Source organism: Periplaneta americana, chromosome 2 (assembly GCF_040183065.1).
Source record: "Periplaneta americana isolate PAMFEO1 chromosome 2, P.americana_PAMFEO1_priV1, whole genome shotgun sequence".
Taxonomy (NCBI): Eukaryota; Metazoa; Arthropoda; class Insecta; order Blattodea; family Blattidae; genus Periplaneta; species Periplaneta americana.
Window position 1 is genome coordinate 13,823,956 of NC_091118.1, and position 27,983 is coordinate 13,851,938.

The following is a 27,983-nucleotide window of genomic DNA, read 5'->3' on the forward strand; positions in this document are numbered from 1 at the left end:
CTGTCTGCACACTACTTCTTACTATAAAAAGTATCAGGTGGCGACACGAATCTCCCAGCAAAAGTTTAACATTACCCAAATTCCCTCCGCTATTCAAACTACCCCGGTGTACCCTATGGCCAATGGTGTTAGTTGTGAGAACTGAGCCTGAGAGAAAAGGTCTTTTCGGGAGGCCGAGACGTTGATGGGAGGATAATATTAAAATGGATTTTAGGCAGGCCGGAAAGCCATTTGTAAGTAAGTACACGCTGTTTGTTGTCGCTGCTTTTATTGTCTACAGAACTTGTTTCCCTAAATATTTACGTGATTCTTCATACTGATTATGCGGAAACTCAACGTCACGAAATTGCACAAGCAGCCCTTGAAAGCAAGTCGTCGTCATCAGCAACATGGTTTAGGCCTTACGACATTTTCCAGCCTCTTATCTGAACGTCTTTCGTTGGTCTTCGTCTTCCTCTCTGCGCTTGTGGTCTTATGCAGACGTGGTACGCTACGACTGAAAATAAGGAAGCCACAACCACTGGAAGGAGCTGCTGGAAGGACGGTGTGTTGGGCTGTGCAGTGGCGGAATGTATTATGTAGGTTGTTCTGTGTATAAGTATGTTTTAAATAATAAACATGTTTAACACGATTTATAGCATTATCCGTCGTTATATAGTTAGTAAATAGCCTACGGGAAATGGATTCTCATATGAAATTCATATGGGACAATTTTATCGATTTCAAATATTGGACACGCCATACAACACAGGACACCTGGCAACGTTACTTGTAACTCACATCAGGAACGACCTTAATCAGCTGCCAACAATAATGAGCATTCAGGAGTTCTCTAAAAGGTATAACATAAGTAACCGGAGTCTTTACCGAGATATCATAGAACAGAAATTGCAGGCGTACCACATTGTAAACTGGAAGTGGACTTCGAAAATATACGTAGGCTATAGGCAGGTGCCATATCTAACATAGACCTAATATTTTTCGTGTAGGCCTAACTTATTAGCTACAGGACTAAGTTTCTTCAAGACCGTGAGTTTTCACTCCCAGATTCATGCTCGTGTTGTGTAGGGCTACACCGATTGAGTGGAAGAGGACATACACGGAACAAACTTGTGTCCGCTTCTGACGTCGGGAGTGGACATGAATGCAAAGAATAAATCAGGATCAATTGTCTGATGTTAATTGTGTAGGCTATGTAGGATCCCTTAATGATAAAACATATCTTAGGAGTGTGCAGTGACCTCTGTATTATAACCAGAGTCTAGTGCGTATATACAGTAGCGAAGCTCAATACGTAGTAAATATGCAAGCATTAGATAGTTGCTAACCACTAGGATCGCTAATATCGCCTCATTACATGCAATGCAAAATAGTACCGTCACAGTCTATTGTTTCTAGGACTCTCAAAACTCAAGCTTCGTGACTATATAGTAGATTGTGTTATAACTGTAAATATTTGATCCCCTAGACAGGGGTGAACAGGGAAACGCCTTCGCCTCTTGATAGGGCTATGTTAAGCCTAATAGGTAGGCTAAGTTTTCGTCGTCCGATATCAAGAGATATACATTCTGATTAAGTTCACGCTTACCCTTTTACAATATGGCGGTCACAAAGTACATGACGGTAAACCGTGTTTGAGTTTTTCAAATTATCAGTGGCGTGCTTTATGGACATAAGTAATACAATTATATAGGCGTGAATTTCGAGTTGGTGCAGGAACATTCGTACGAACGGAAATGTTCTCTTCTGATACACAGCCTATTGCGAATAAATATAGGCAAAAAATTCGTAGCATTGATGTGCATGTGAACAGCAGGAATAGTAGCGGCAGTCAGTGGCGTATCAAGGTCATCGGTTAGTGTCCAAGACATACTTAGGCTACTGTGCTTGTAGTACTCCAGATCAGATGCTGAAGGATCAGTGGCGTATCACAATCACAAAATAACAACAATGCTGTATGTTTTACAGGGACAGTGACACCAACATAAACAATTTTCCCATATTTTTACTTGAATATTTTGTATAGTAAGTAATTTAAACAAGAATTACAAAGATATTCCAATATTAATGATAATAATAATAATAATAATAATAATAATAATAATAATAATAATAACAATAATGATAATAATAATAATAATGTCAATATGTATTCCACTGTGTTGTTTTTTATTATTAATCTACTTTTTGTGTACATTTTATTCAATTGTCGGTTTCTGGTTAAATTATGTAAATCCTATTTAATTGTAATCTAATACTAATATGTATACTAATGTGTTTATTTTTATTTTTACTGTGTACATTTTTCTTTTTTTATTGAATTATCGGCTTCTGTTTTTATGTGATTCGTATTTGATTCTAACAAATTAATATGTATTTCACTATGTTTATTTTTATTTTATGAGGTAAATTTTATGTAACTAACTCTTTTGATCTCATTATGTATCAGTATGTAATTACTTAATTCTGATCTAGTTTTATATTCAACTGTATAAGCAAGTTTTAATCCTGGTTGAGTGTAAGAGAAGGGCTTACGGGCTTAACTCTGCCAGGTTAAATAAAGCTATTATTATTATTATTATTATTATTATTATTATTATTATTATTATTATTATTATTATTATTATTATTATTATTTCACCATAATATTGTACGAAATGGAAATATAAAAATTGGAGATTTATTCTTCGAAAAGGTGGAACAATTCAAATATCTTGGAGCAACAGTAACAAATATAAATGACACTCGGGAGAAAATTAAACGCAGAATAAATATGGGAAATGCGTGTTATTATTCGGTTGAGAAGCTCTTATCATCCAGTCTGCTGTCAAAAAATCTGAAAGTTAGAATTATAAAAGAGTTATATTACCGGTTCTTCTGTATGGTTGTGAAACTTGGACTCTCACTCTGAGAGAGGAACATAGGTTAAGGGTATTTGAGAATAAGGTGCTTAGGAAAATATTTGGGGCTAAGCGGGATGAAGTTACAGGAGAATGGAGAAAGTTACACAACACAGAACTGCACGCATTGTATTCTTCACCTGATATAATTAGGAACATTAAATCCGGACGTTTGAGATGGGCAAGGCATGTATCACGTATGGGCGAATCCAGAAATGCATATAGTGTTAGTTGGGAGACCGGAGGGAAAAAGACCTTTAGGGAGGCCGAGACGTAGATGGGAGGATAATATTAAAGTGGATTTGAGAGAAATGGGGTATGATGATAGAGACTGGATTAATCTTGCACAGGATAGGGACCGATGGCGGACTTATGTGAGGGCGGCAATGAACCTTCGGGTTCCTTAAAAGCCATTTGTAAGTAAGTAAGTATTATTATTATTATTATTATTATTATTATTATTATTATATTGAGAAAGCGTCAGTGGTGTGTCAAGCTCCAACCACAACAAAGCCACACAACACGAGAGTAACGACAGCCTAGAGCAATGAAGTAACAGCATTACACGCAGAGCAGTGATGCCAACACAATACATTCCCGCTGGTTACTGTGGTATAATGGTATTGCTGTCGTGTTGGCAGCACTGCGCCTGCTCAGCCCTGCAGCATGGTCGCCACTGCTGTGTGCCCCCACAGACGCGCCAGGTCCAGGGCCGTCTGTCCCTGCTTATCCCTCGTCCCCCGCTCAGCGCCATGCTGCAACAGCAGCTGCACCACTGGGGCGTGGCCCTCACATGCTGCCCAGTGCAGTGCAGTCCACTGGTCTACATCATCAGGCTCGTTGGGCCGCGCCCCAGCTGCCAGCAGCAGCTCACACACTGCAGGGTGCCCATGGCATGCAGCCATATGCAGAGCAGTGTAGCTAGATAGACGGTCCTTAACATCCAGCCGCGCCCCGGCAGCCAGCAGCGCCCTGCACGCATCCTGGCGGTCTGCACTTGCTGCTACCCACAAGGGCGTGCGGCCATCTGGATCCTCGGCGTTCACCTGGCTGCCTGCATCCAGGAGCAGCTGCACAATAAGTGTGTCTCCCCGCTCCGCTGCCCGGTGTAGCTCAGTCCTGCCTTCGCTGTCCTTCTGCTCCAGGTTGGGCCTGAACTCAGCCGCAGCTCTGAGCTCCTGCAGCAGACAAAACAATCTGGTCAGAGGAAGCTCAGTCAGCTAGGTGACAGTTCACTAGGCTGAGTGAAGCTGTTGGCAGTAGCAGTGACAGTAGCCTTAACTATAGTAATGTCAGTACTAGTGACAGTAGCAATAACTACACTAATGTCAGTAGTAGTGACCGTAGCCATAACTACAGTAATGTCAGTAGTAGTGACAGTAGCTATAACTACAGTAATGTCAGTACTAGTAACAGTAGCAATAACTGCAGTAATTAATATCATTAGCCATAACTACAGTAATGTCAGTAGTATTAGCAGTAGTATTTGCTGTAGCAGTTCTAGTTACAAAACTGAAAATAAATTTGCTCTCCAACTGCAGCTGGTCGCATTCTCAGTTGTAACAGTTTGTATCAACCATTGCTAAATAACTGTAACCATGGCAACAGCTCACACTTACTGCTGTCTTCTGGCGCTCCGCTTGCAGTTCGTCTGCCATTTTCTTCAGTTCCTCCCCCTTCGCTTGCAGTTCTTCTCGGAGAACTCGCAATGCCTCCTCCTTACTCTGTAATTAAAAACAAATCTGGCTGAGAAGAACCTCAGATGTCGATAACTTGACAACAAACATGACTACTGTGATGATGGTAAAGATGATTTTATAACAGGCCTAGTAGTAGTAGTAGTAGCAGTAGTAGTAGTAGTAGTAGTAGTAGTAGTAGTAGTAGTAGTAGTAGTAGTAGTAATAATACTAATAATTATAATAACTATTAAAGTTTTCATCATTATTAATATGTGGAATGACTGAACGGACCTGGTAAACTCCCTCGTATCTGTAACCATGGTAACAGCTAACGGCGCCTCATACTTTGGGAATCACTGATCTAGATCTGACCGCCCAGTATGTAATTCAGATTTTCATTATTATTTATTTCCTCATCTAATCCACTCCAAACTAGTCACAGTCCACTGCCTCTTGTCATTTCGCTTTCCTCTCATCCAATTGACTCTAAACTTATCACTTTCCTTGGACTCCTGTCACTTAAGTGTGATTTACATGTTGCTGCTTTTAACGCTACTTCCTAGCTTCTTCTGTCGTACCTTGATGCTTTACCAGAATGAATATCTGGCTGGAAAAATTCGCTACCTCGTAAACATTTACACGGTTCTATCTCCTCTTTTATTTCTTAACTATTTATAACAGTGAAATATTTTAATAACAGTTCTCACATATCTTTTCTTTAACAGTAGTAGTCAATTATTTCTTTTCATCTTAAGCTCGAGGGACATAACCTTTGCTTTTCAAGTAACTAATATTGGAAGAAAGCTGCCTATATCACCGCTCATGCCTGCACTGAAGGCAGATGTATTCACCAGTTGTTCAGAGATTCATTCCCTGAAGTCCTGACATCCCATTTCTTTGGAAGCTGCTAGCAAAATCAACCGGCTTATCGCTTTGACTGAGCATTAATGTTGGACGCGTTCAACTTGTCATGGAGTGTATTTTAGTCAATGGGAATTCAAAATAAGACGCTAGTGAAATAAATAAGCAGCTTCATTAAAAAATATAGCCAGATATTGCCAGTCACTACATTGTGATATGTAAAGGAGTACCCATATTTATCATTAAATTAAGTGCCCATTTGAATATGGTCTCGCTTCAACCACGGCAGAGTAAGGTCGAGGTTACGGGAGCGGTTATCTAGTGAGTTCGTGTACGCGGAGTGTGTGTATACTGTAGACTAGTGTTGCATTACACCGGAGTATTTTCGTGCAGTGTTTACATTCTACGAATACTTTCGCGTGTTTTTTAGTTTTTTTTTCTTCTTCTTCGTAGTAAAGAAAAGTGACAACAGGAAAACCAAACATGTCTACAATTCGACGTCTAAATACAATTAAAGTACAATTTGACAGTAGTGCTACTCGTCCTATGGCAATGGATGTACATCTTTGGATACAACAAACTCTCAAATTAAACACAGAACAGGTAGAAATGTTGCAATTAAATACACAAGAAAAATCATTATATATAAAAGTGATATCGCCCACGATATACGAAAAACTGATACACAAACATGAAGGTACAACGGATTTCAAATATAATAATGGTGAACAAACGCAAGTGAAAGTAAGCAAGGCAGATGTTCCATCCGTAACTGTCCGAGTGTTTAATTTACCCCCGGAGGTGCCGAGTTCATTAATTCAAACAGTGTTAAACACGTATGGTGTAGTTCATTCAGTGCGACAAGAACAGTGGAGCACAGCTTATCCTTTCCCAGTTAACAATGGCGTTCGTGCGGTAAAACTGGAAATCAAGAAGCATATTCCAGGATCGATAGCCATTGCTGGATATAACGCACACATCACGTATGTGGGACAACCAATTTTGTGCTATGTGTGCCATGAGCCCAATCATAAAAAAGAAGACTGCCCTCAGAGGAAAACTACCTTTAATGTTAATGTTAAACCAAGACAACTGTTATTAAGTGACATTGTTTCGGGAACAGTCGTTCAGCAACGTGAGGAGCAAACGACGGAACGGCCCACGCAACGTGACGCACCTGTAGAAGAGGAAACCGACACCGCATCAGAGACTGAGGCTACAAAAACAGTGACTACCGAAGATGAACAAAATATCATGGACACCACAGAGTATACAGCAAATGATGCAGCTGATCGTGCACAGGATATGGAACAACTTGCAGTTATCGCCGATGACGTGGAAATAACGAATATTTCATCTGGAATAAAAACACCTCTGCATCTTGGGGAATCCACACTCGATCTCGAAGAAAACAAAATAGGGCAACCTACCGAAACTACCGAAACACCATCTAAGAAACTTAAACCTATGGCGCAAAATGAGTTTACACGGGACCCACGTCTGAGAAGTCGCGAAGATGGGGCGGCGTCTGGCAGCAGCTCCAGCGAAAAGAACACATCAACCACGTATCCTAGCAATAAGGTCAAGAACAGTCCACGACCTCACCCCTACGCAATCTACGGTCGCACCAAAGACGGCAGTAAGAAGGACGGTCCTGATGGAAAATCTCTTCCGAAGGAGGATAAAAACGTTAGGGCTGGAGAATCCCTTAACGACGGTTAGCCATAAATAATTTTGGGACGTAGAATATGCAGACGGGGATATCCATATCGTACGGCAAGTCAGTACTTGTACTACTTTATTTAATTCAATATATGGTGCTACTACGAAATTATGCAACATTAAACATAAATTGTTTACAAAGTAAAAATAAACAGTCGTTACTCAATGCATTCATAAGACAAAATAGCATAGATATTCTATTGTTGCAGGAAGTGAATACCGAAAACTTTGATTTCATAGGACCGCAGTACGATTACGTTGTTAACACTGGTGATGAAAATCGTTATTTATCGTTGTGGACTTACGGTTGATGCCATCGAAAAACATCCAAGCGGACGAGTGATAGCCATGAAGATTAATAACATTCAGGTGCTCAATGTATATCTCCCTTCTGGAACTAATCATCGCCAACAGAGAGAAAGTTTTCTAAGTAAGGAACTCCCTTTCTTCCTTCGTCACAGATATGACTGTCTATTGATAGGTGGGGACTGGAACTGCGTGCTTCACGCGAAAGATCAAACGGGGCAGTATAATCCATCTCCGGTTTTAGCAAACCTAACACAAGACTTACATTTAGTAGATACGTGGGAGCTTCTCCATGGTAATAGAGTCGAATATACTTTTCGCCGACAAAATGGAGCATCGCGATTAGATCGTTTCTATATCACTCGAACACACAGTAAATGTATTTACCGTATACAAGTTTTTCCAACGCCATTTTCTGACCATGACTGTGTCCTCCTCTCACTTCAGACTGATATTACTCTTCCCATATATGGTAAGGGCTCTTGGAAACTGAACAACACTTTACTACACATTCCTGAAATTAGTGAACAATTTTCTCAACATTTTGAAAAATTAAAAAGCAAAGCCAACAAATCCAAACTCAACATCATGCAAAAGTGGGTAAACATTATAAAACCTGGAATAAAAACTTATTTTCAACAAGCAGGTATCATTCGAGCCGAAGCAAATAGAGACACACTGAATTTTTATTATCAGTTGTTAAATGAATTGTATGCGGTACAACAGGCGGGTGGTAATAAGTGGCAAGAAATTCTGAACATAAAATCGACTATTTGTGCTCTTCAACAAAAATTCATGGACGGTGTAAAGATACGTGCGAGAACGCCAACAGTAAGCGAAGATGAAAGATGTGCCCTATACCATCTTGTAAAGGAAAAACGCAACGCTAGGACTAAACATATATCCCACCTCCAAACAACGGAAGGAACACAATTAACATCTAACTCAGATTGTATTAAAGAAATTGAAACCTTCTTCAGAGCCCTTTATTCTGCATCTCCCACATCTGCAACGGAAACAGACACTTTACTTAAGCACGTGAATAGACACTTGAATCTGCAGCAGCAACACGATCTTCAGCTACCAATTACAGAAGAAGAAATTCTTAGGGCAATAGAAACTGCACCCAAGAATTCTGCCCCTGGACCTGATGGACTTACATATCAATTGTACAAAATGCAATGGAATTTAATTAAAGACACATTAGTGGACTTGTTCAATTACATTTTTGATAGAGGGATTGTAGTTGAGGGGTTCAGTGATGGGATTGTAATACTTCTCCCGAAGGTTACAAATCCACGTACAGTGTCGGAATATCGTCCAATTACACTCTTGAACACAGATTATAAGTTATTTATGAAGATACTAGCGTGCAGAGTCAAAACAACTTTTCGGGATATTATTGAAATAGGCCAAACTTGCAGTGTACCAGACAAATCAATAATTCACAACCTTGCCACCATTCGTGATTCAATTTTATATTATGAAGAATTCCCGGATGAAAAAGCAGCACTGTTATCAATAGATTTTAATAAGGCCTTTGATAGAATGAACCATCTCTATCTACAACGAGTTATGAAACACTTCTGTATACCAGAAAAATTTGTTAATGCTATAAGTAGCTTGTATGGTAGTGCATACTCCAAAATTCAAGTGAACGGTTTCTTTACGAAACGTATCCCAATTGCATCATCGGTACGACAAGGATGCCCTCTATCAATGTGCCTATTCGCTATTGGTATAGAACCACTTATTAGAATGTCACATAACACCTTACAAGCTGGACGAGCCACGTGCAACATGTTCACGATCCGGGCTTATGCAGACGATGTTGTAATCCTACTCCGAGATGAAGACGAGTGTACAAAATTACCACAGATTCTACACACATATAGTATGGCATCCTGTGCACAAATAAATGTACAAAAGTCATCATTAGTACCATTAGGAAACTGGGCTGCTACACACACTGTTAATCATATCCCTATAAAAAGAAAAGCAAAGATTTTAGGATTGACAGTATGTGCATCCTTCAAAGAAATGGTTGACATCAATTGGTCCATTACGTCTGCAAGAACTCGAGCAACAATGTTTCAGCATATACATAGAAACCTCAATCTCCTTGAGAGGATATGGCACATAAACGTATTTTGCCTGTCCAAACTGTGGTATCTAGCACAGATTTTGCCTCTTTCTTCCAAATACTTCACAGTGCTAGACAGAGCAATCAGCTTCTATGTCTGGAAAGGATATTTTTACAAGCTTCCGAAAACGCAGTTGCATCTACCAATAACGAAAGGAGGTTTACAGCTGACAGCAATAAAAGAGAAAAGTCAGGCCCTTTTGACACGGAATATTCTTCGCGCGAAACACGATGAAAGCGATCCCATGGACAACAAATTCTGGCAAGACCACATTCCACTACTATGCAGTAAAACTACCACCTTACCGCACTCGCTGAAAATGATTTGGGAAATAATAGAGTCATATCCACCAACAACAGTCACGAATGAAAAGAATCAAATCACCAAGACTATCTACACCTACTTCATGAAGAAAGCCGTGCAAACGCCACGTATCGTGGAAAAGTTGCCAAACCAAAAATGGGGAAATGTATGGCGCAATTTGCATATGGCAAACATCCCGACTGCATGGAAGACAACAGTATATTGCTATCTCAACCAGATTATACCGACTGAAGAAAAGAGACATCGCCATAATTTAACAGACTCCCCGGCATGCAAAAAGTGTGGGTGGTTAGACACACTGAAACATCGTGTCACAAATTGTGGTGCTGCGAAAACCATATGGGAAGGAGCAAAAGCTTTACTAGTAAAAGTATGGCCAGATTCGCAACTACATGATTGGTTCCAAACATTATTGGTATTAGACCCACCAACAAAACAAAACAAATTTGTAACGGTATGGCTTGCTTCAGGATTCCTGCACTACCAGTTGACAAAGTCCTTGCACAAAATGGAAGAATTCCTACATATGTTGAAAGAAGAGGCAGCCAAGTTGGAAATGAAGGACGACAAATCATCCCAAATTTTAAAAGAACTCAAACTATTACAACTGAATAGCTCACTCAATTTAGTTTAATTCAGGAATTACAAACGTGTTCCCCTTGTTGTTTTGTTCTCTAACCATTGCATGCTCGCTCATTGGTAATATTAAACCAACACTGAACAATATTTAGTGTACATTTTACCTCAACTTATATTCAATATTTAAATGTATGTAAATATGTTGTTATTAGTGAAATAAGGAGAATTTTGAGGTAATAGATTAACTTAATTTCAGTTATTCTCAGTTTAAAAAAATAATGTAAGTTTATAACTTATTCATTCAACATCACAGGTTCTCGTAATGTAGCTATAATGATAAGCCAGGAATTACTGTATGATTTTATGTAATTTTAATTTTACAGTTAATAGCATAGAACTTTAATTCTGTTAACTATTGAAACTATATGGTATATTTTGACTATGAAGATGAATTAGAGTGAAAAGTTCAAGCCATGAAGTTAACTGAGGTTATTGACGATAAGTTTCAAAATAATTATACTATCAGATTTCGTTGGGCATCTAGGATAGCAATGTAGTATGCTCTTGCAACACAGTTTAAGAATGTAAAAGAGTAATTATGAACCTGTAGGAATTAAGTTTCACATAATGTGAAACTGTTTCAGTTTACATAATGTTTGAGATAATGTTGTAAGAAAGATAAGATATTATTGATATTATGTTTAGTGTCAAATTTCTGATCTTCTAAGACGATTAGATATGTAAAATTGAGTTTGAAGAGAGAACATTGATTTACTGTTGTCTCGGGATTCACTTTTCAATGGTGTGTTGAGAATTTTTTACAGGGTATATAAGAGCAAAAATTTAATTTTCAGAATGCTTGTTACCATAATGCCTTTTGTAGAACGGTTTTGCAGAATGACATCTATATCTGGGGTTAAGTTACCTCTAAAATAATTTTATGAAGTCTTTGTTCTGTATCTGTTTTAATAAAAATAAAAAAAAGGGTGAAAAAAAAAAAAAAAAAAAAAAAAAAAATTGTATATTCAAATAAAATAAATAAAATCGTAAAAAAAAAAAAAAAAAAAACACACCTTAGTACAACACGATATTTCTAATTCTATCTTCCCATTTTGTACATGGCTACAAATTGGTCTTAATTCTTTTTCAATTTCCCTCGTCACCCAGTTTGTGAATGCCTACTATGAGCAATGAGCTATGGAATAAAGCCTTAACTGTGATTCAATCTAACGTGTTCAGCAGTAACTGTAAATATGGCAACAGCGGATCTCTTACCCTTTCCGATTCTTCTTTCAGCTTTTCCAGTTCAGCCTGTGTTTCTTTTAATTCCTTCTCCCTCAGCTTCAATTCCTCCTTCAGCTCCTCAATGTTGTTGCTGCTCCCTACTTTTTCCTCTTCCTTCCTTGCCTCTAGGCCATGCAGGAACCGCGAGTCCAACCTCTCCTTGAGGACCCTCACCTCCTCTATGAGAGGAAGCAGCAGTCTAACCTGTCCCTCGAGGGTCTTCACTCGCTGCTTGAGGTCAGGAAGAGGGTTGGGTTTTGCCATCCTGCACACCACAAAGCAAGAAAACAGTGAAACCTGCAAATACTATTCACAAGTCACTGCTGACCTTCTTCCGTTAACACGTACTGCAATGATCTCACAGAAACTGCAGTGAATGACTGGCAATGCAGCTTTCAAGGTCATTTCTGTCCATCGATTACTTCGCTTTGCTCAAATATGTTACCGAGTCCATAAAAATTCCTTCTCAAAATATTGGACTAGAATAATAATACAGCTTCACTGACTGAATAATGTCAAGGGTTATCCTCAGAATATCGTACAAGTGGGGACAGATTAGACACGTTTCCACTTTTAGATAAATCGCTTCTAGGTTACTGTAACATTTATTACTGATTATCTTTTGTTTGCAATTCAGTACAAACTTGACATATAGAGAGATGCAACAAATTTACAAGATCATGACCGCGGGAAACAACAGTTTCTCATTTAAACAAGTTGGAATCTCAGCAGTGTTATAATCAGCATGGCCTGACGTTGCTATAGAAATAATATTAATAGAATTCCATTGCATCCTTACTTTACAAATATTGAATACCCGCCCAAAACAAGGTTGTAACCAGCAAATGCGAAATTCTCCAAAAATGAGAAAAACTAATAGTACTGTACATACTTTTAATTTTTTAGAGCAAGGCTGACAATCAGACATGTGTGCTGACCCAGTCCTGGGTTAATTGAAAGGAAAGTTGTTGTAAGCACTGATGAAATCAGCTGCAGTTTACAATGACTCGAAGGAAGTCGGATTCCTTGACAAGTTCTTGTATGAATAAAAATCATGCCGACTTCAATACATTTAATAGATTTTAACACACAGATATTTTATGCAGAATAGTTCTTAAAAGAAAATTTAGTTTATAAAAACTACCACTAGGAGGAGCATAAATAAACTTCAACAATAGTTTGTTAATAACTAATTGGAATGTCTACATATCGTTTAGTCGACCATTTCAATTTGTTCTATATTATGCCTAAAACATTAAATGCTTTAATCAAAGAAGAACAAGCCTATAAGTACGACAAAATCAGCAAAATCCAGTCGATTGTCTTTTAGAGAAAGAATTACGATACAAGAAAACTAGAATCCATTATTGAAATGCAAACACTATTATATATCCGCAAATTAGAAAAATTACTACAAAATAATTAATATAGTGGAACTTTAACTATTATGACAATGAAATCTACAGACTACGTCTAATTTTGTTTGATCACACTTAGTCCATGTATTAGGTTTAGAATTATATCTGTATGTTAAAGAAAATCCTCACAGTAGCTTGAAATACGACTTCAGCACTGATATTTATACTTACTCTGCAAGGAAACGTGGAGAGTTACAAGACTGGAAAGGAAGTGCGCAGGGGAATGCTGAAGCTGCCAAGGCAACGAGACTGACGAATCAGGAAACTGGAACCAGAATTCACTGCATCGCACAAACAGCTTTTATGGGAACTTGTACACAAGTAATTTACTCGTACGCTATAATTAAACTGAACAATTTACAAGAGAACTGAGATATTTTACTAATTACATTTGACAGATACAGTATATTTTGTGTATAGGGGAGAGTTGGATAGTATCGGACAGTGCGTTTCTTTCATCTACCACCATATGGTAGTAACTGAATGACATGGTTACGTTTCTCTATGCGACATCACAGAAACGTAACCATGTCAATCCGGTACAATCATCGTGTGGTAGATGAAAGAAACTCACTGTCCGATACTACCCGACTCTCCCCTAAATCCAGACTGTTTCCTCTTCTATGTTACTGAAAGCGTGAAAATGTCTACCAACAAATTAATGATAGCATTGGTTGATCGTTTATTGACAGAATATGAATCTCAGAGAAAAAAATATAGTAAGTGTGCTATCTTTAATGAACTCAAAATTATTTAAATATTATCTGAAATGAGGAAACTACTAAATTTTGAATGATTAGGCTACGTCTAGACCTAATCGTGAATCAGAGGAAATGAGAGGCAGATTTGTGGCGTTTGACTGAGCACTCTACAGACCTGGTTTGTAACACGTCACTGTGGTAAAGAGATGCGGTAACTATACAAAATGTAAGTAAGAAGGATAGTAAAGTTTGCCTTGCAACTATTGTTTCAATAATGGAATGCATAGAATTGCTGCAGGATACGTAACTTACCAATATCAACCCCACTTACTATGAAACACAATAAGATGCGTTACAAACACTGGATAGCAAAGAAGCTGGCAAATACTTCAACAGCCAAGCTCGCAATGCAGCAAACAGCTACGGGATTCCCAACCACAGCCCACAACGCAAGGTCACGTGATTGCTCTAGCAGGCTTTGGAGCATGATCAATAAAGAAGCCATTAAGTCTGTGACGCGACTGAATCCCTGGCTGGTTGAACAGTGAAACATGTCACGGAGGAAGACAAATACAAATAAATGTGAAGGAAAGAGGAAAATAAGTGCTAACGGATTTTGATGTAGACTGCGACTTACAACTATGCATCAGTGGGTACACGGTCCACAGGTTTACAAATTAAATTCTGAAGTATAGTGACCATAATGCTTAAAAAAACCACAGCAAAACACAATTGTTAGCTAAGAGGGGGTCAGATGCCACCAATCAGTTCGCCTTCATCTGTTCTGGAAATGAGCAGCTTGGGTAGCTAACCATGGAAACAAGAAGTTGCTGTCCAGCAAATTGTGATCAAAGCAAACAACATAGATACCGGTACAGACGGAATGACATGCAGATGTCACCTCTGGCAGAGCTGATACACATTTTGTTAAGCTGGTCGTAACACAAACACCAGGACTGGCAATGTCTCTGGCTACTAGAAACATCAACGACTCCTTTCTAGGGAATCTTTTCGGGTTATCAACCTGTGCTGAGGTTTATTAGAGGCAGTTGAACTCAACTCTGATGTCATTAGCATGAATGTGGAGGAAATCCATCGTAGTGTTGGTATATGGCTCGCTTGTCGCCCTCATTTCTCAGAATGTTTACCTCACAACAGAGAAATATAATACTGCCCATGTGCCACTTTTCCACACAGTCATTAATATCTGATCAATAGCTCCATGGTAACCACGGAAAACAACACAAACATGGAGTTTTCTACACTTGATATTGATAATTGTAAATCAATACTATGTGGAAGCCCCGGTCGTGGGTTGGAATCCAGGTTAGAGCACAACACTTACGTTACCGTCAATGTTTATTCTCGACTGCATTCTGTATGTTAAGCGTAATGTGCATAATCTTCCTACTATTCATAATTATTCAACCCTTTGTGAAGCAGCTTGACACTCCACTGACAGCTTGCCAACATTATTATTATTATTATTATTATTATTATTATTATTATTATTATTATTATTATTATTATTATTATTATTATTATTATTATTATTATTATTATTATTATTATTATTATGGAATCCATTTGGTTTGATCTGATCCTTCCCGTAAGCAGCTTCCCTGGTGTAGATCCATTGACATTCGTGGCAGTGTGTTGCCTCAGCAAGAATCTTGATAATCCAGCTTCCCACGACCGATAGAGTCTCCTCAACGAGTTCTGCACTTCACGTATAGTCAACTACTGTTTTACAGCAGTTTTTTAATAGGCTACATGTGTATTTTTTTGTTAATAAAATGTTTAGTTTAAACGCGAGTTCTTCAAACTTTTTTTTTATCTAATCAGTTTATATGCCCTTTTCCTCAACACAATATGCACATCTGCGTGAAATGTTTACCACAAAATTCAGTTAACATTTTCATGTTGTAGATTCACTTTTATTCAATTTTCTTAAGCCCTAAATTTTTAATCTTTATTTAAAGAAAGAGTTTGAATATTTGTAAAAAAAAATCGTATTTTTCTAGTCAATATTTACAAACCTAAACAACTTTCCACTTATGAACGCCAATCCTTCAAGGGAATTGTTCCCGTTTTCCTTCATGGTCTGGGACTTTGGTTAAGTTTAGATTTAAATTCACCTGGCACCGCATAATCATCCCGGTCACCATACCCTACTATCTCCTGGCTTAGTTGCCTCATGATTGATGCTTTGTTGCTGTCACTCATCAGCTTCAAACTTCTCTTCGAACTGCTGACTAAATATACATAGGCATGAGCTAACGTAACTCCGCCTTGCAAGGATACATCCTACCTTCACATGCGTAAGATGGGTTATCTAAGTCTAGGCGCCCTGAACACTTCCGCTCTGAATGACGTTGGTACTAGATCAGGACGCGGGGCTGACTGTCAGACACATGAAAACGGTTTCACGTAGCAACCAGGCCAGCCGTAAGGGGAATGCAGGACTGAAGCATTTCTGTTCAGCAAAACAATTGCTCTGACTGAGGTTCTGGCTCATATGTAGGCCTATTTCCAGGCAGTACATCTCACTTGACGATATGTGTCAGAGGAAGGACAATTATTTGTGTGCATCAGAAGTTTGATTGGTGTAATATGTACGATGTATGCAATGGAGATCTCCTGGCTTAGTTGACATATGAATGATGCCTTATGGTGTCACATATGAGGTTACAACCTGTCTTCAAACAACTACTTAATTATTATAGGCCACAAATATGAGTTAGCCCTCAAGATTGAGTAGAACAATACTTAAAATACGCCTGTTCCTTAGCTTCAACTAACTTGTATTTGTCAACAGAACACCGCAAATCATTTAATTTCTTATCTCGCTATGCAGACTGAAAAAAGAATTGTTTGCAGGCTTAGGAGTACTTGCATACGGTTACACTAAATACTACACGCAGTGGTTCCCAAAGAGGGGGTCGCGACACATTGTTGGTCTTGTAAACAGCTGAGGGGTCGCGAGATGGTTTACAAAATAAAACAAGAAACGTCTTGCTAACATACATTTAGAAACATAAACATAGAAAACGCTAAACATAAAAATAAAAATAAAAATAAAAATGTTCCAGTAGTTATGAAGTCAAAAAATAATTAATGTTACAAATGTATCTGCTCTTGAGAAAATATCTTCTCAAATCTGAACTCTGTATTCATAAACTGTTACCATTTTCAATTTCTCACTTTTGTTTTGATGGCAATCACAGACTAGGAACTTACTTGTGTAAGTACGAACTTACAAATTCTATAAAAATTAAGAACTTCTTTAGCAAACATGAGGTATTCTTGCATTCCTTTGATCTAAAATTAGTCTATGCTGTATGAATAAAAAATATGCAATTCAAAATTACATCAGTAAGTATAGTCTATATTTCAGTAAGTATTTTTTTAGAAATAGAACTAGTTGAACACAACTGTCTAAAAACGGACCAAGTATCCATCTCTGACTGTTAAAATTGTTGTGGGTTTCTTAGTAAAATACTCAATAAGGCACTGTTTAAAATTGTGTAAAATTTATTGCATATCCGCAAAAACTAACTCAGTATTTGTCACATCCAAGCTGCGGAGTTTTAGGCACTGAAAACAGTTGAAATAGGCAGGCAAAATAGGCATTCAGAGTTCTAAAATACATTTAAAAAGGCACTAACAAATTTCTAATTCTCAATGGCTAAGACGACCATAGCGTAGCATTATATTCACTAGTTTTTATAGGAATGTCATTATGGCAGTGAATAATTAAATATTCGTCCAAATGTTGTAATGAGAACTGATGTCTATTGTCTGTAAGAATGTTCTTAAATTGGGAGGAACCCCTTCCACTTCACATGAAGTGATGGGGCAGTACTTCAGGGATCCAATCTCAGCTGATGACCAAACCAGTGGGAACGCAGTAATGTCAATGTATTTTCCAATCAGTGCTTCTGATGACTTTTGCTTTGGCATATCTCCACGTATTACAGCAGAAAACTCAACTCCATACTCAATTCACAAACTCACAAAACGGATACTCAGTTTAAAACAACTACCCTAGTCAACTACCACAATGATTCATGCGGTTTTCGAAATACATTTTTTTTATTGGTTGATTTTAAATTATTCGATGTCTTCGCGCTCTGGTGGCAGTAAAACGTAACACACAGAATTATCGATAGTTCTATATCACTTCCCTCTGCTACATAAGAAAGAAACAAAATACAGATTCAAAAAATATCGATAGAATGGTCAGTAAATTCAAGTATAATATATAATACGGATATTTAGGCAACTTTTAGGCATTTATAGGCAAATAGCCATTTACTAGTGAAATAGGCAATTATAGGCACTATAGAATTCGCATATAATACTCACAATGTCTTAAAATGGATATGTAACCTAAAATCTCCCTCTTCAGGTTAAAGATTAAAATGGGCATATAGGCATAAATCGCAGCTTAGTGATATCATTCGGAAGCAAGTAAATAAACTTACCACGAGTTCTTTAATGTACTGGATTGAATCAAACTTTTTTTTTGCCAAGTGATGTCGACCAGAAATCAAGTTTCCTTATTAATCCGTCGATTTCCTCTCTATCTGTTATCATTTTAACATCTTGATCTTGCAAGCTACTATTCAAAGTGTTTAAGTGTTCAAAAATATATCAGCAAGGACGACCAGCCTGAGAAGCCAAAGAGAATTGGAGAATACGTTTGCATATTCCAAATTCTTATCTCGCAGGTACCGGTACATTGGAAGTTGGGTGATGTGCATTGCTTTTGAGTAAACTTATGGTTGTTTTCGATTTTAAAGGGATTTGCACATCTGGATTGACTATATGTACGGTAATGACTGGTCGCAAAAATTTGTGTTACTCAGGCCTGCAGAACCCGTAAGTAGAGGAGATATGACGTCAGCCTCACTCCACTTCTATTGGGGATGATCGACTTCCGCGTAGAGTTGTTTACATTCTCTGCCCGTTCAAAGATCCATCAGTGTAGGCATGTAATTTTCAAAAAGGATTGTAATAAATTCATTGTTTTTATAATGCGTTATCTCGTTTCAAGGTTTACAATTATGCTAGATTTCCTGTCGGTAGTTTCTTTAAGATTTCTTTGCACCTAACCTGCTTTAGATTTTCGAAAACTTTCCTTCTATTATCACCTACGGAAACATAAATTTATAGCATTTAAGTAATGAACCTTGAAAGTCACTATTAATTTCAATTCAAAATGAACACAACGAGTGACGTCCTTAATTTTACAATATATAAATAAATCATCAATATACAGTTCGTAATAATGAACTTACCCGAAAGTTTGTGCATTCCATAATTCTTAATATGGACTTTGTTGAAATGTGGTTTAATATTGAAATGACGAGTAGAAATAAATTGGGTGGGACACAGTAAAGAAGCAATTCTTTCTTCTTCAACAACAAAATAATCCTATTCCCATTTCCTTTGGAAGTAGTATTTCTTCACGGATTTAGATTTTACCATGTTCCAGTTCTCTTTAAACTGCAGTACGCGTAACCTATTATCAAGGCTATCTCTGATAGCCTTGCTATTATTCGTTTGTTTGTTTACTTATTACTTACTTATTTACTTACTTATTTAGGCCTATTTATTTACTTATTTATTTATTTACTTATTTACTCATTTATTTATTTATTATTTATTTATTTGTATTCCAATTTATTTATTTATTTATTTATTTATTTATTTATGTATTTATTTATTTATGTATTTATGTATTTATTTATTTGGCTGGAGTGCGTTACAATGTTGAAAGACAGCATTGACATCCGGTCATATAGCTATCACTCACTTATCAATGTAAAATTTATTTATCGTCCTATTACTAGTTTATTGTTGTTTATTGTTCTTTATTGTTAATAAAATAACATTGACAAAAATACAATCTTAGTTCTTCCCTGACGGAGTAAAAAACTCGTGCTCAGGGAGATATCTAAACACAAAGATAATTTTTTGACACAAACTGGGTCAAGAAAAGAAAAAGAACTACAGGAATAAATTAAATTTAAAAATACAATTTCAATTTTAACAATTTAAGTGATACAAATACATATACATATTAAATCAATATATATTCTTTAAAAATTAAATTCCTAACGCTATTTTTTAAATTCCTGATACTAACATTTTCCAAATTTGGGTATTTATCAATTATTTTAATGTATAACCTTGGACCAAAGTAGGAACCATGGCTCAGAGCTGTGCTTGTGAAACACTTTGGTTCCTCTAGTCGTATAAAATCGGATCTTTTAGTTCCATATTTATGATGATACAATTTATATTTATTACGGTTTTTATGTATGAAGATTAATAAGGCAATATAATAAATCTGTTTAATTTTCAAAACATTAAAATCAGTGAACAAAAGCTCGGATGAGTAATCAACTGGTTTATTAAGGCATATTTTAATGATTCTTTTCTGAATAAGTATTAGTGGAATGAGATTAGAATTAGGGGAGAGTCGGGTAGTATCGGACATCGGGTAATATCGGACAGTGCGTTTCTTTGATCTACCACCATATGGTAGTACCTGAATGACATGGTTACGTTTTTCTATGCGACATCACAGAAACTTAACCATGCCAATCAGGTACTATCATCGTGTGGTAGATGAAAGAAACTCACTGTCCGATATTACCCGATGTCCGATACTACCCGACTCTCCCCTACAAGCATTTCCCCATCCTAAAATTCCATACTGGAGAATGGATTGAAATAAAGCTAAATAAATGAGATGTAAAATATTAACTGGTAAATATGACCGAAGTATAACAAAGATATAAATTGTTTTACGTAATCTATTGTATAAATATGTAATATATTTGTTCCATCGTAAGTGTTGGTCGATTGTAATGCCTAAATACTTAACTTCTGAGGATTCGGTTAATATGGGACATTCACAATTTTGAGAAGAACAATCTGAATGATGAATTTTGAGCCTAAAGGAAGATTGAGGAGATTGAAGACCACTGGACCTTAGTGAAAATGGAACAACAGTTGTTTTGGATGTGTTTAAGGAAAGAGCGTTTGAATCAAACCACTCTTTAATTACCTGTAATCCATTATTCGCATTAATATAACTTCCCAAGATTTTTCACCAAAACGAATTACGGTATCATCCGCATATGAATATATAACCCCATTATATTTGCGTAAATCAGTTAATAACAAATCATTTATATAAATCAAGAATAAAATTGGACCAAGAACTGTGCCCTGCGGGACCCCTACTTTTATGTTTTGAGTAAAACTAAATTCATTATCAATTTTAGTTACTTGATTTCTGTTATTGAAATATGACTTAAATAAACTTAGAACATGACCATTAATGCCTAACAAGTTTAATTTCTCTAATAAAGTATCATGGTTAACGGTATCAAATGCTTTTCGAATATCCAAAAATATACCCAAGCATTTATTCCCTCGGTCTAACTCACATATGATTTTGTTTGTAACACATGAAATAGCATCATCTGTGCCAAGTTTATTTCTAAAACCGAATTGATTTGAAGAAAGTACGTTGTGTTTGTCTGAATAATTTAATAGACGACTTTTTATGCATTTTTCTAAGAGTTTAGATATACATGAGAGTAAAGATATTGGTCGGTAATTGTTCATGCATTTTTTATCTCCTGATTTGAAAATAGGGACAATTATAGCATTTTTCAATTTATCTGGAAATTTAGCATGTAAGAAGCACAAATTAAATACATGAACAAGCGGTTTAGCCAAGAAAATACAGAACAGTTTAAATATTTCGAAGGGTATAGCATCTTCACCAGGGCTTGTGTTATTTTTTAATGAGGAAATATATTTAATTATTTCATTTTCTGTTACAGGGAACAAAAACATAGAAGACTGTAGTAGTTTCATATCATTACAAAAATTACCACTCTTCCTAGTTCTTATACTAGAAGCAATTTCAATGCCCATATTTGAAAAATAATTATTAAACTCCTGAGCTATTTCAAATTTGCCCGTAATTAATACACCATCTTTATTATACAATTCCGTAATAACGTCTTTCACTTTCGGTTCTAAGTTAGTTGCCTCTCTAATTGTCTGCCAAAAATGTTTAGGGTCACTTCGATTGTTTTCTAGTTTTTCGGAATAATAGCTAATTTTCCTGTATTTTATAACATTTGTTAGAATATTTTTTGTATTTATATTTAAGTTCAGTATTGAATGGTTCTTTATGTACTTTCTTAGCTAGTTTATATCCAGTTCGTATAGACCTCACGATACCAACTGTGATCCAAGGCTTTATTTTTTTTATATTTACTAGATTGTTTAATAAATTTATTCGTAGTATTTTTACTAACAACCGTATTCAAAATTTCATAAAAATTATCAAGACTAATATCAGGATTCTCGCACTTAATAACATTATCCCAAGTTTCATTTTTTATGCCAGATAACACATTTTCATAATCTATTTTTTTACACATGTAGGTAAATCATATTGCACAAAAGTAGTGTTGTTAATGAAGTTAATGAGAGAAAACGTACAATAATGATCTGTCAATGCACTACAATAGACTCCAGAATCAAAATTGAGAAAATTTGTACAACTTTTAAAAAAAGTATGATCGAGACACGATAACGATAACTGTCTAGTGACTGCATTTAAAAATTTACTAATACCAAATTCCTGTAGAATATCCATATATTTGTGGCCAAAATTGTCTAGACATTTTTCTAAGATTTGAATATTAATGTCACCAATGAGAATGTGTGTTTTAGAATCTTTATACCGTTGTAAATGACGTTCTAAATCATATAAAAATTAATTTTTGCTTAAGTTAGGGGATCTATAAATAGCTGTTAAATCAAAGGACATATTATTGAATTTAAATTTAAAATATAAACTATTACAGTTTACGATATCTGCATCAATTAATGCTACATCAATATTGTTTCTGAAGTACACCACTAAACCATCACATTTATTATATTTACAAGGTTTAACAAATGTTCTATACCCATTAATGTCAAAACCTAAATCATTATTAAGCCATGTTTCCTAGAGTATAATAATATCAAAAGTAAAAGAAAACTGTTGTAACAATACACAGAATTCGGAGTAGTTTTTATTAATGCTACGGATATTTAAATGAAATAATTTTAAATTGAAAAAGGAACCATTGTTAATGTAATTGCAACAAGAATATAAATCATAAAATATTTTAGAAGGGCTGTTGTTAATATAATAACTTTCAAGAAGTTAAAAACGTTATTGTTGTTATGATCCATGATGATAGTTATATATAATATTACACGTAACTAGGCCTAATTCAAATGTAGAGAAAAAAGGGATTCAAATTCACAAGTTATCCAAATCATTGTAATGTATATACACCGTGTTCCGCTTATAAGTATAACAAAAGAAATAGCTATAACTTCTGAATTAATACAAGTATATAGTTGAAACCAACTGCTACAAAGAATGAAAACTGGGAATTTTTGTTACCTTATGTTCCATAAACCTCAACATGGCTTCCATTGGTGGCACGGGAAATATCCAACCGGTATTCAACCTCGACCCAAGTGTTATGAAGCATCTGTGGTGTAACATTGTTGACAGCAGCATAAATTCTTTCTTGTAAGTCTGCCAAATCACGTACTGGCGTCCTGTAGACCTGGTCCTTAACAAACCCCCACAGGAAAAAATCAGGTGGTGTTAGATCTGGTGATCTGGCAGGCCATGTGATGTACGGTGATCCTCTTCCGATCCATCTTGCAGGGAATTGTTCGTCTAAGAATTTGCGAACCATGTTGGCAAAGTGTGGTGGAGCCCCATCTTGCTGGAAAATTGCTCCATCTGGGAGTTGTGGCACAGCATACAGTTGCAACATATCCAGGTACGTGTTTGCAGTGACTGTCTTTTCAGCAAAGAAATAGGGACCAATGATTCTGTCACGCATGATCCCACACCAAACATTCCATTTAGGGGAATCCCGTTGGTGTTCAATTACGACACTTGGATTTTCCGACCCCCAGATGCGACAATTGTGTCGGTTTACTTTTCCACTGACGTGGAAGGTTGCCTCATCTGAGAAACAGACTCGAGTTAGAAATGTGTCGTCATCGTCCACTTTATCCAACATTGTTTCTGCAAAGCGTTTTCGTTCCAGTTTATCATTCGGCGTAATCATCTGATGAAGTTGCAGCTTGTACGCTCGCAAACGCAATCTTTTATGGAGCACTGTATGCACTGTTGTTGGTGGGATGTTCAACTGCACACTAGCCTGTCGAATGGATTTCCGCGGGCTTCTCTGAAATGCCTCGCGAATGCGTTCGACATTTTCGTCAGACACTTTACGCTTGGAATGTTTACCTGCATTAGACAACAAACTTCCTGTTTCTCTGAGCTGCCTATCCCATTTCATTATTGAGACGTACGTCGGTACAGCTTCCCTCGGTCTAAGATTGTACTGACGGCGAAACAAGCGCTGTACACGAATTATGGATCTATGTTCTGCTAATGACAGCACACAAAAGGCTTTCTGCTGTGGCGTCCACATGCTGACTGACTAAAGATACGATACGAATTCTCTTATTTAATGATCTGCGCATGCGTGAGTCTTCTAAAAATAAGTAACAACAATGGATTAAAACTTCCCAATTTCCTCTTTACAATGGTACCAATCTTAACCCATTTGCATGCATTGTTATGAAATTATAACTATTTCTTTTATTATACTTATAAGCGGAACACGGTGTATATAATTTACTGACTGAACTATTTTCATCCTTCTTTACGAGAATTTTACAGTCTTTTATCCAAATAAATTTGTATCCTTTTTCTCTGGCAACCTCCCTAGTTTTATTGAAAAGACTTCTTGTTGTAGGAGTTAAGTGATCCCCTGCGGTGACCATACCAGGTTGGAAGAGTTTCTGTAGTGGTATCCCAAAGCCGTCACTGTGTTTTCGTGATTCCTCTTTAAAACATTTAAGCCATGAATCACGACTCGATCTCTTGCAGAAACGAACAACAATCGGCTGCACTTTACCTTTCTGAGATGGGAGTCTATGAGCAACACTAACATCTTGACCAAAATTTTCTGCACGTGTGACTTTCGAGATAGTATTAATAACTTCATACAGTGATTCCGATTTGGTTACTGGAATTCCATATATCATTACGTTTTCCCTGCGAGAATACTATTCAATTTCATTTAGTCTGAACCTAAGTACATCGTTTTCTTCTTTCAATGAGTTATTATCTTTCTTGATTTCCTTCAATTCTCCTTTTATTTTACTCATTTCAGCGCAAAAAGTGTCGAACTTATCTGACATAAATTGAATAGATTGTTTAAGATCAAGTCGACCTGGTTGGCAAGTTGGTATAGCGCTGGCCTTCTATGCCCAAGGTTGCGGGTTCGATCCCGGGCCAGGTCGATGGCATTTAAGTGTGCTTAAATGCGACAGGCTCATGTCAGTAGATTTACTGGCATGTAAAAGAACTCCTGTGGGACAAAATTCCGGCACATCCGGCGACGCTGATATAACCTCTGCAGTTGCGAGCGTCGTTAAATAAAACATAACATTTAAGATCATTTACTTCTGTCTGAATGACGCAACTAAATTCTACGAACATACTCTTCAAAATATTGTAAATATCCCCATTTACCTCTTCAGAAAGAAGTTTAGACCAGTAATACAAGTTTTGTAAAAACAGGAATTAAGACTTTATTAATGCACGAAAAATCATAATAAATTCTCCAAATAAAGTAATTGGTTTGTTGCCTGCAAGCAACATTTCGGACTTATTTCATTTTAGTAGAATACAGAGCACGGAAAGACAAGTCGGGGACTGTACTTAACTTATTTTACACAAAAAGTGGACTTAATCGGCTTTACTAGTAATAGGACGATATATACATGGGTATACCTTCTTAAATTATATGCACACATACATTTTAACATTTATTTTACATGTGTTTTAACTTATTTATTTCCCTCATTCATTTTCCTCTTACTTTCTAAATGTATGTTCCAAAGGACTTTATTATCCGTTCATTTGTAATTTCTCGATAGCATATTGTATACCTGCCGCCGCGAGAATGAATGTTGATGCAGCCGAGCGTAACTAGAACGTCATGACCGCACTGGTAGAAAAGGTGGGTGGGTGGGATAAGAAAGGGGAGTAAAGCAGTCGCTCTGAGGCGATACAGTTCTGCAGATCTGTGTTATCCAAAAGTGGTCCGCGTCACGAAAATGTTTGTGAATCACTTCATTACAAGGTCACCGGAACAGAATAGAGTTTGTGTTCAAATGTAACTACTCTATAAGCCGAAAACACTGAAGGAGCGGCCAGAGAGAGAATTATTGTTGCGTCTCCAGTGCTGTGAATGAGTATTGAATTTTGAAAGCATTCATGACATGAAACTTTCTATTAAATGGTTTCATATGAGCTCCATTTTCGTATAACATAGGGACAAATATTTAACAAAAAACTAGATTCTTGCCAGACAGTTACACAAAATATGCCATATTTCAGACTATCAACATTTCTTCAACATTCATGGCCAATCATCACTCTAAATATGCCAGATTTAAACTTCAAATGGCTAAGTTGGCTTAATCGACCTCCAACAGCCCAGCCTCTGACACATTTCCCTGTACACAGAGGTGGTGGAGGGGGTTCCTTCTCTGCACACCGGGTTCGACTCCGAGGCAGGCCGGCATTAACACGCAACAGACAGCTGATACAGTGAGCCGCTTAGCATCTACCTTCCGTGACGTCATTGTTTAACTGTTCGAATGGCGGGGGTGTAGAGTATCTGGAGGAATAAATGTATGAATATACACAGCTCAGTGTTTCCATGGTAACTGAAACTAAAAGGAAAATACATTCTCGGAGCAGAAATATTTTATGCTTCCGAAGTGTCCTGCTTAGAAACTGAGAGTTGCTTAGTGACTTGGTGCTTCCATTTTCGGAGCTGAAATATGCTTCAAGATCGAGTGTGGCTTTAATTTTCGTCTAAGTTACATTGCAGATGCGGTCCTTGCTAATAGGCTTGTTTTACGATCATTGAGAGTTGAACATAACATTGAGAATTTTTTACGTGAAAAGAAAGTCCAAAAATCAAATTCGTGACTCTGTAATCTGCATTCAAGATTTCATTCCAATTTCTAGTAAAGCGACAGCAGTTTGTTGTGGCTAATCACTAGCTAATTCAGTGCACATGGTTTCAATATTTTTGCTCGAAACCATGAAAACTGCGTAATTTTCAATTCAGAACCTCTATCAATATAGAAGCTGGTTATAGTTGCAATTCAATAATGTTTAAGACTTTACTGACTCAGGTAGCAAAAAAGATTGGCCACCCCTATTTATCTATCCAACTGCACAGCGATTATGACGTGTTGCTTCATCTTCCGGCTCTCAGACATCTTCCTACACAAAACAATTTTACAAATTATTTCCTTCCTAAGTTCAGCGACCTCAAAGCAGTCAGGAAGCACTACCGACAACTGAATGCTGGACACGTTATTCTTCTGCTTCAATAACGTATTTCTCAACACAAAACTATAACAACCGCACATACGAAATTAACATTACTTAGGTATAGCCAACGAAACACAGTGCAGGTTTGCCAACACTGACAGTATGAATAATGTATCATAGTGTGTGGTATCATATAGACCTATGGCCTTCATGCTGACATGGAAATCCTGCATTATGGGAGTGCAGAGTTCCTGATCAGTAGCCAGTACCACCGACGAAATGGGAGAAGCAGGAATTCCAGCCCGTCCTTCTTTATCAGTTCCAAACTGTTGTTAGCCTATATCATTATGAAGAAGAAGAAGCTGTTGTTACACATCCAGAACTTACCTTATGAATTGAAAATGAAGTTATGTTAACAATGAGCGAAACGAAGAACGGTGCTACCAACAGTGACGGAGTTGAGGTCAATTCACAACACAATCGTACACAGACTTTGTACACGGAGAGAAAAGTGAAGAAGTTCGAACCAAAAACCACTTGGTTGAAAACGAGAATGAGTAGTGATGCAGCCCTGCTTCTGAG

The 27,983-nt window shown here is 36.9% G+C and overlaps 2 protein-coding genes across 4 annotated transcripts in view; both read right to left on the reverse strand.

Moving 5' to 3' along the window:
• The window catches only part of LOC138713572 (ankyrin repeat domain-containing protein 23-like), a 163,418-nt gene that overhangs the window by 108,282 nt on the left and 27,153 nt on the right, over positions 1–27,983 (reverse strand). The window lies entirely within an intron of this gene.
• Positions 147–27,951, reverse strand: LOC138713732 (ankyrin repeat and SAM domain-containing protein 3-like). Of its 2 annotated transcripts, none has more exons than XM_069846088.1 (5): positions 27,789–27,951; positions 13,389–13,482; positions 11,791–12,064; positions 4,520–4,624; positions 147–4,078 (listed from the first exon to the last, which is right to left on the reverse strand). In XM_069846088.1, the coding sequence occupies exons 3-5, from the start codon at positions 12,061–12,063 to the stop codon at positions 3,554–3,556; spliced, it is 903 nt and encodes a 300-aa protein (XP_069702189.1). In that variant the 5' UTR covers position 12,064; positions 13,389–13,482; positions 27,789–27,951; the 3' UTR covers positions 147–3,553. The 2 variants fall into 2 exon arrangements, with proteins under 2 accessions (XP_069702189.1, XP_069702200.1); XM_069846099.1 differs by lacking the exon at positions 27,789–27,951 and adding an exon at positions 14,231–14,319.

What these genes read in the sequence shown, in the direction of transcription:
- LOC138713732 (XM_069846088.1), bottom strand. Translation starts at nt 12,063, where the DNA reads ATGGCAAAACCCAACCCTCTTCCTGACCTCAAGCAGCGAGTGAAGACC. An exon ending in TGAAAGAAGAATCGGAAAGG is followed by an intron (nt 4,625 to 11,790) that starts GTAAGAGATCCG and finishes TTTTAATTACAG; the next exon opens with AGTAAGGAGGAGGCATTGCG. An exon ending in CGGAGCGCCAGAAGACAGCA is followed by an intron (nt 4,079 to 4,519) that starts GTAAGTGTGAGC and finishes TGTCTGCTGCAG; the next exon opens with GAGCTCAGAGCTGCGGCTGA.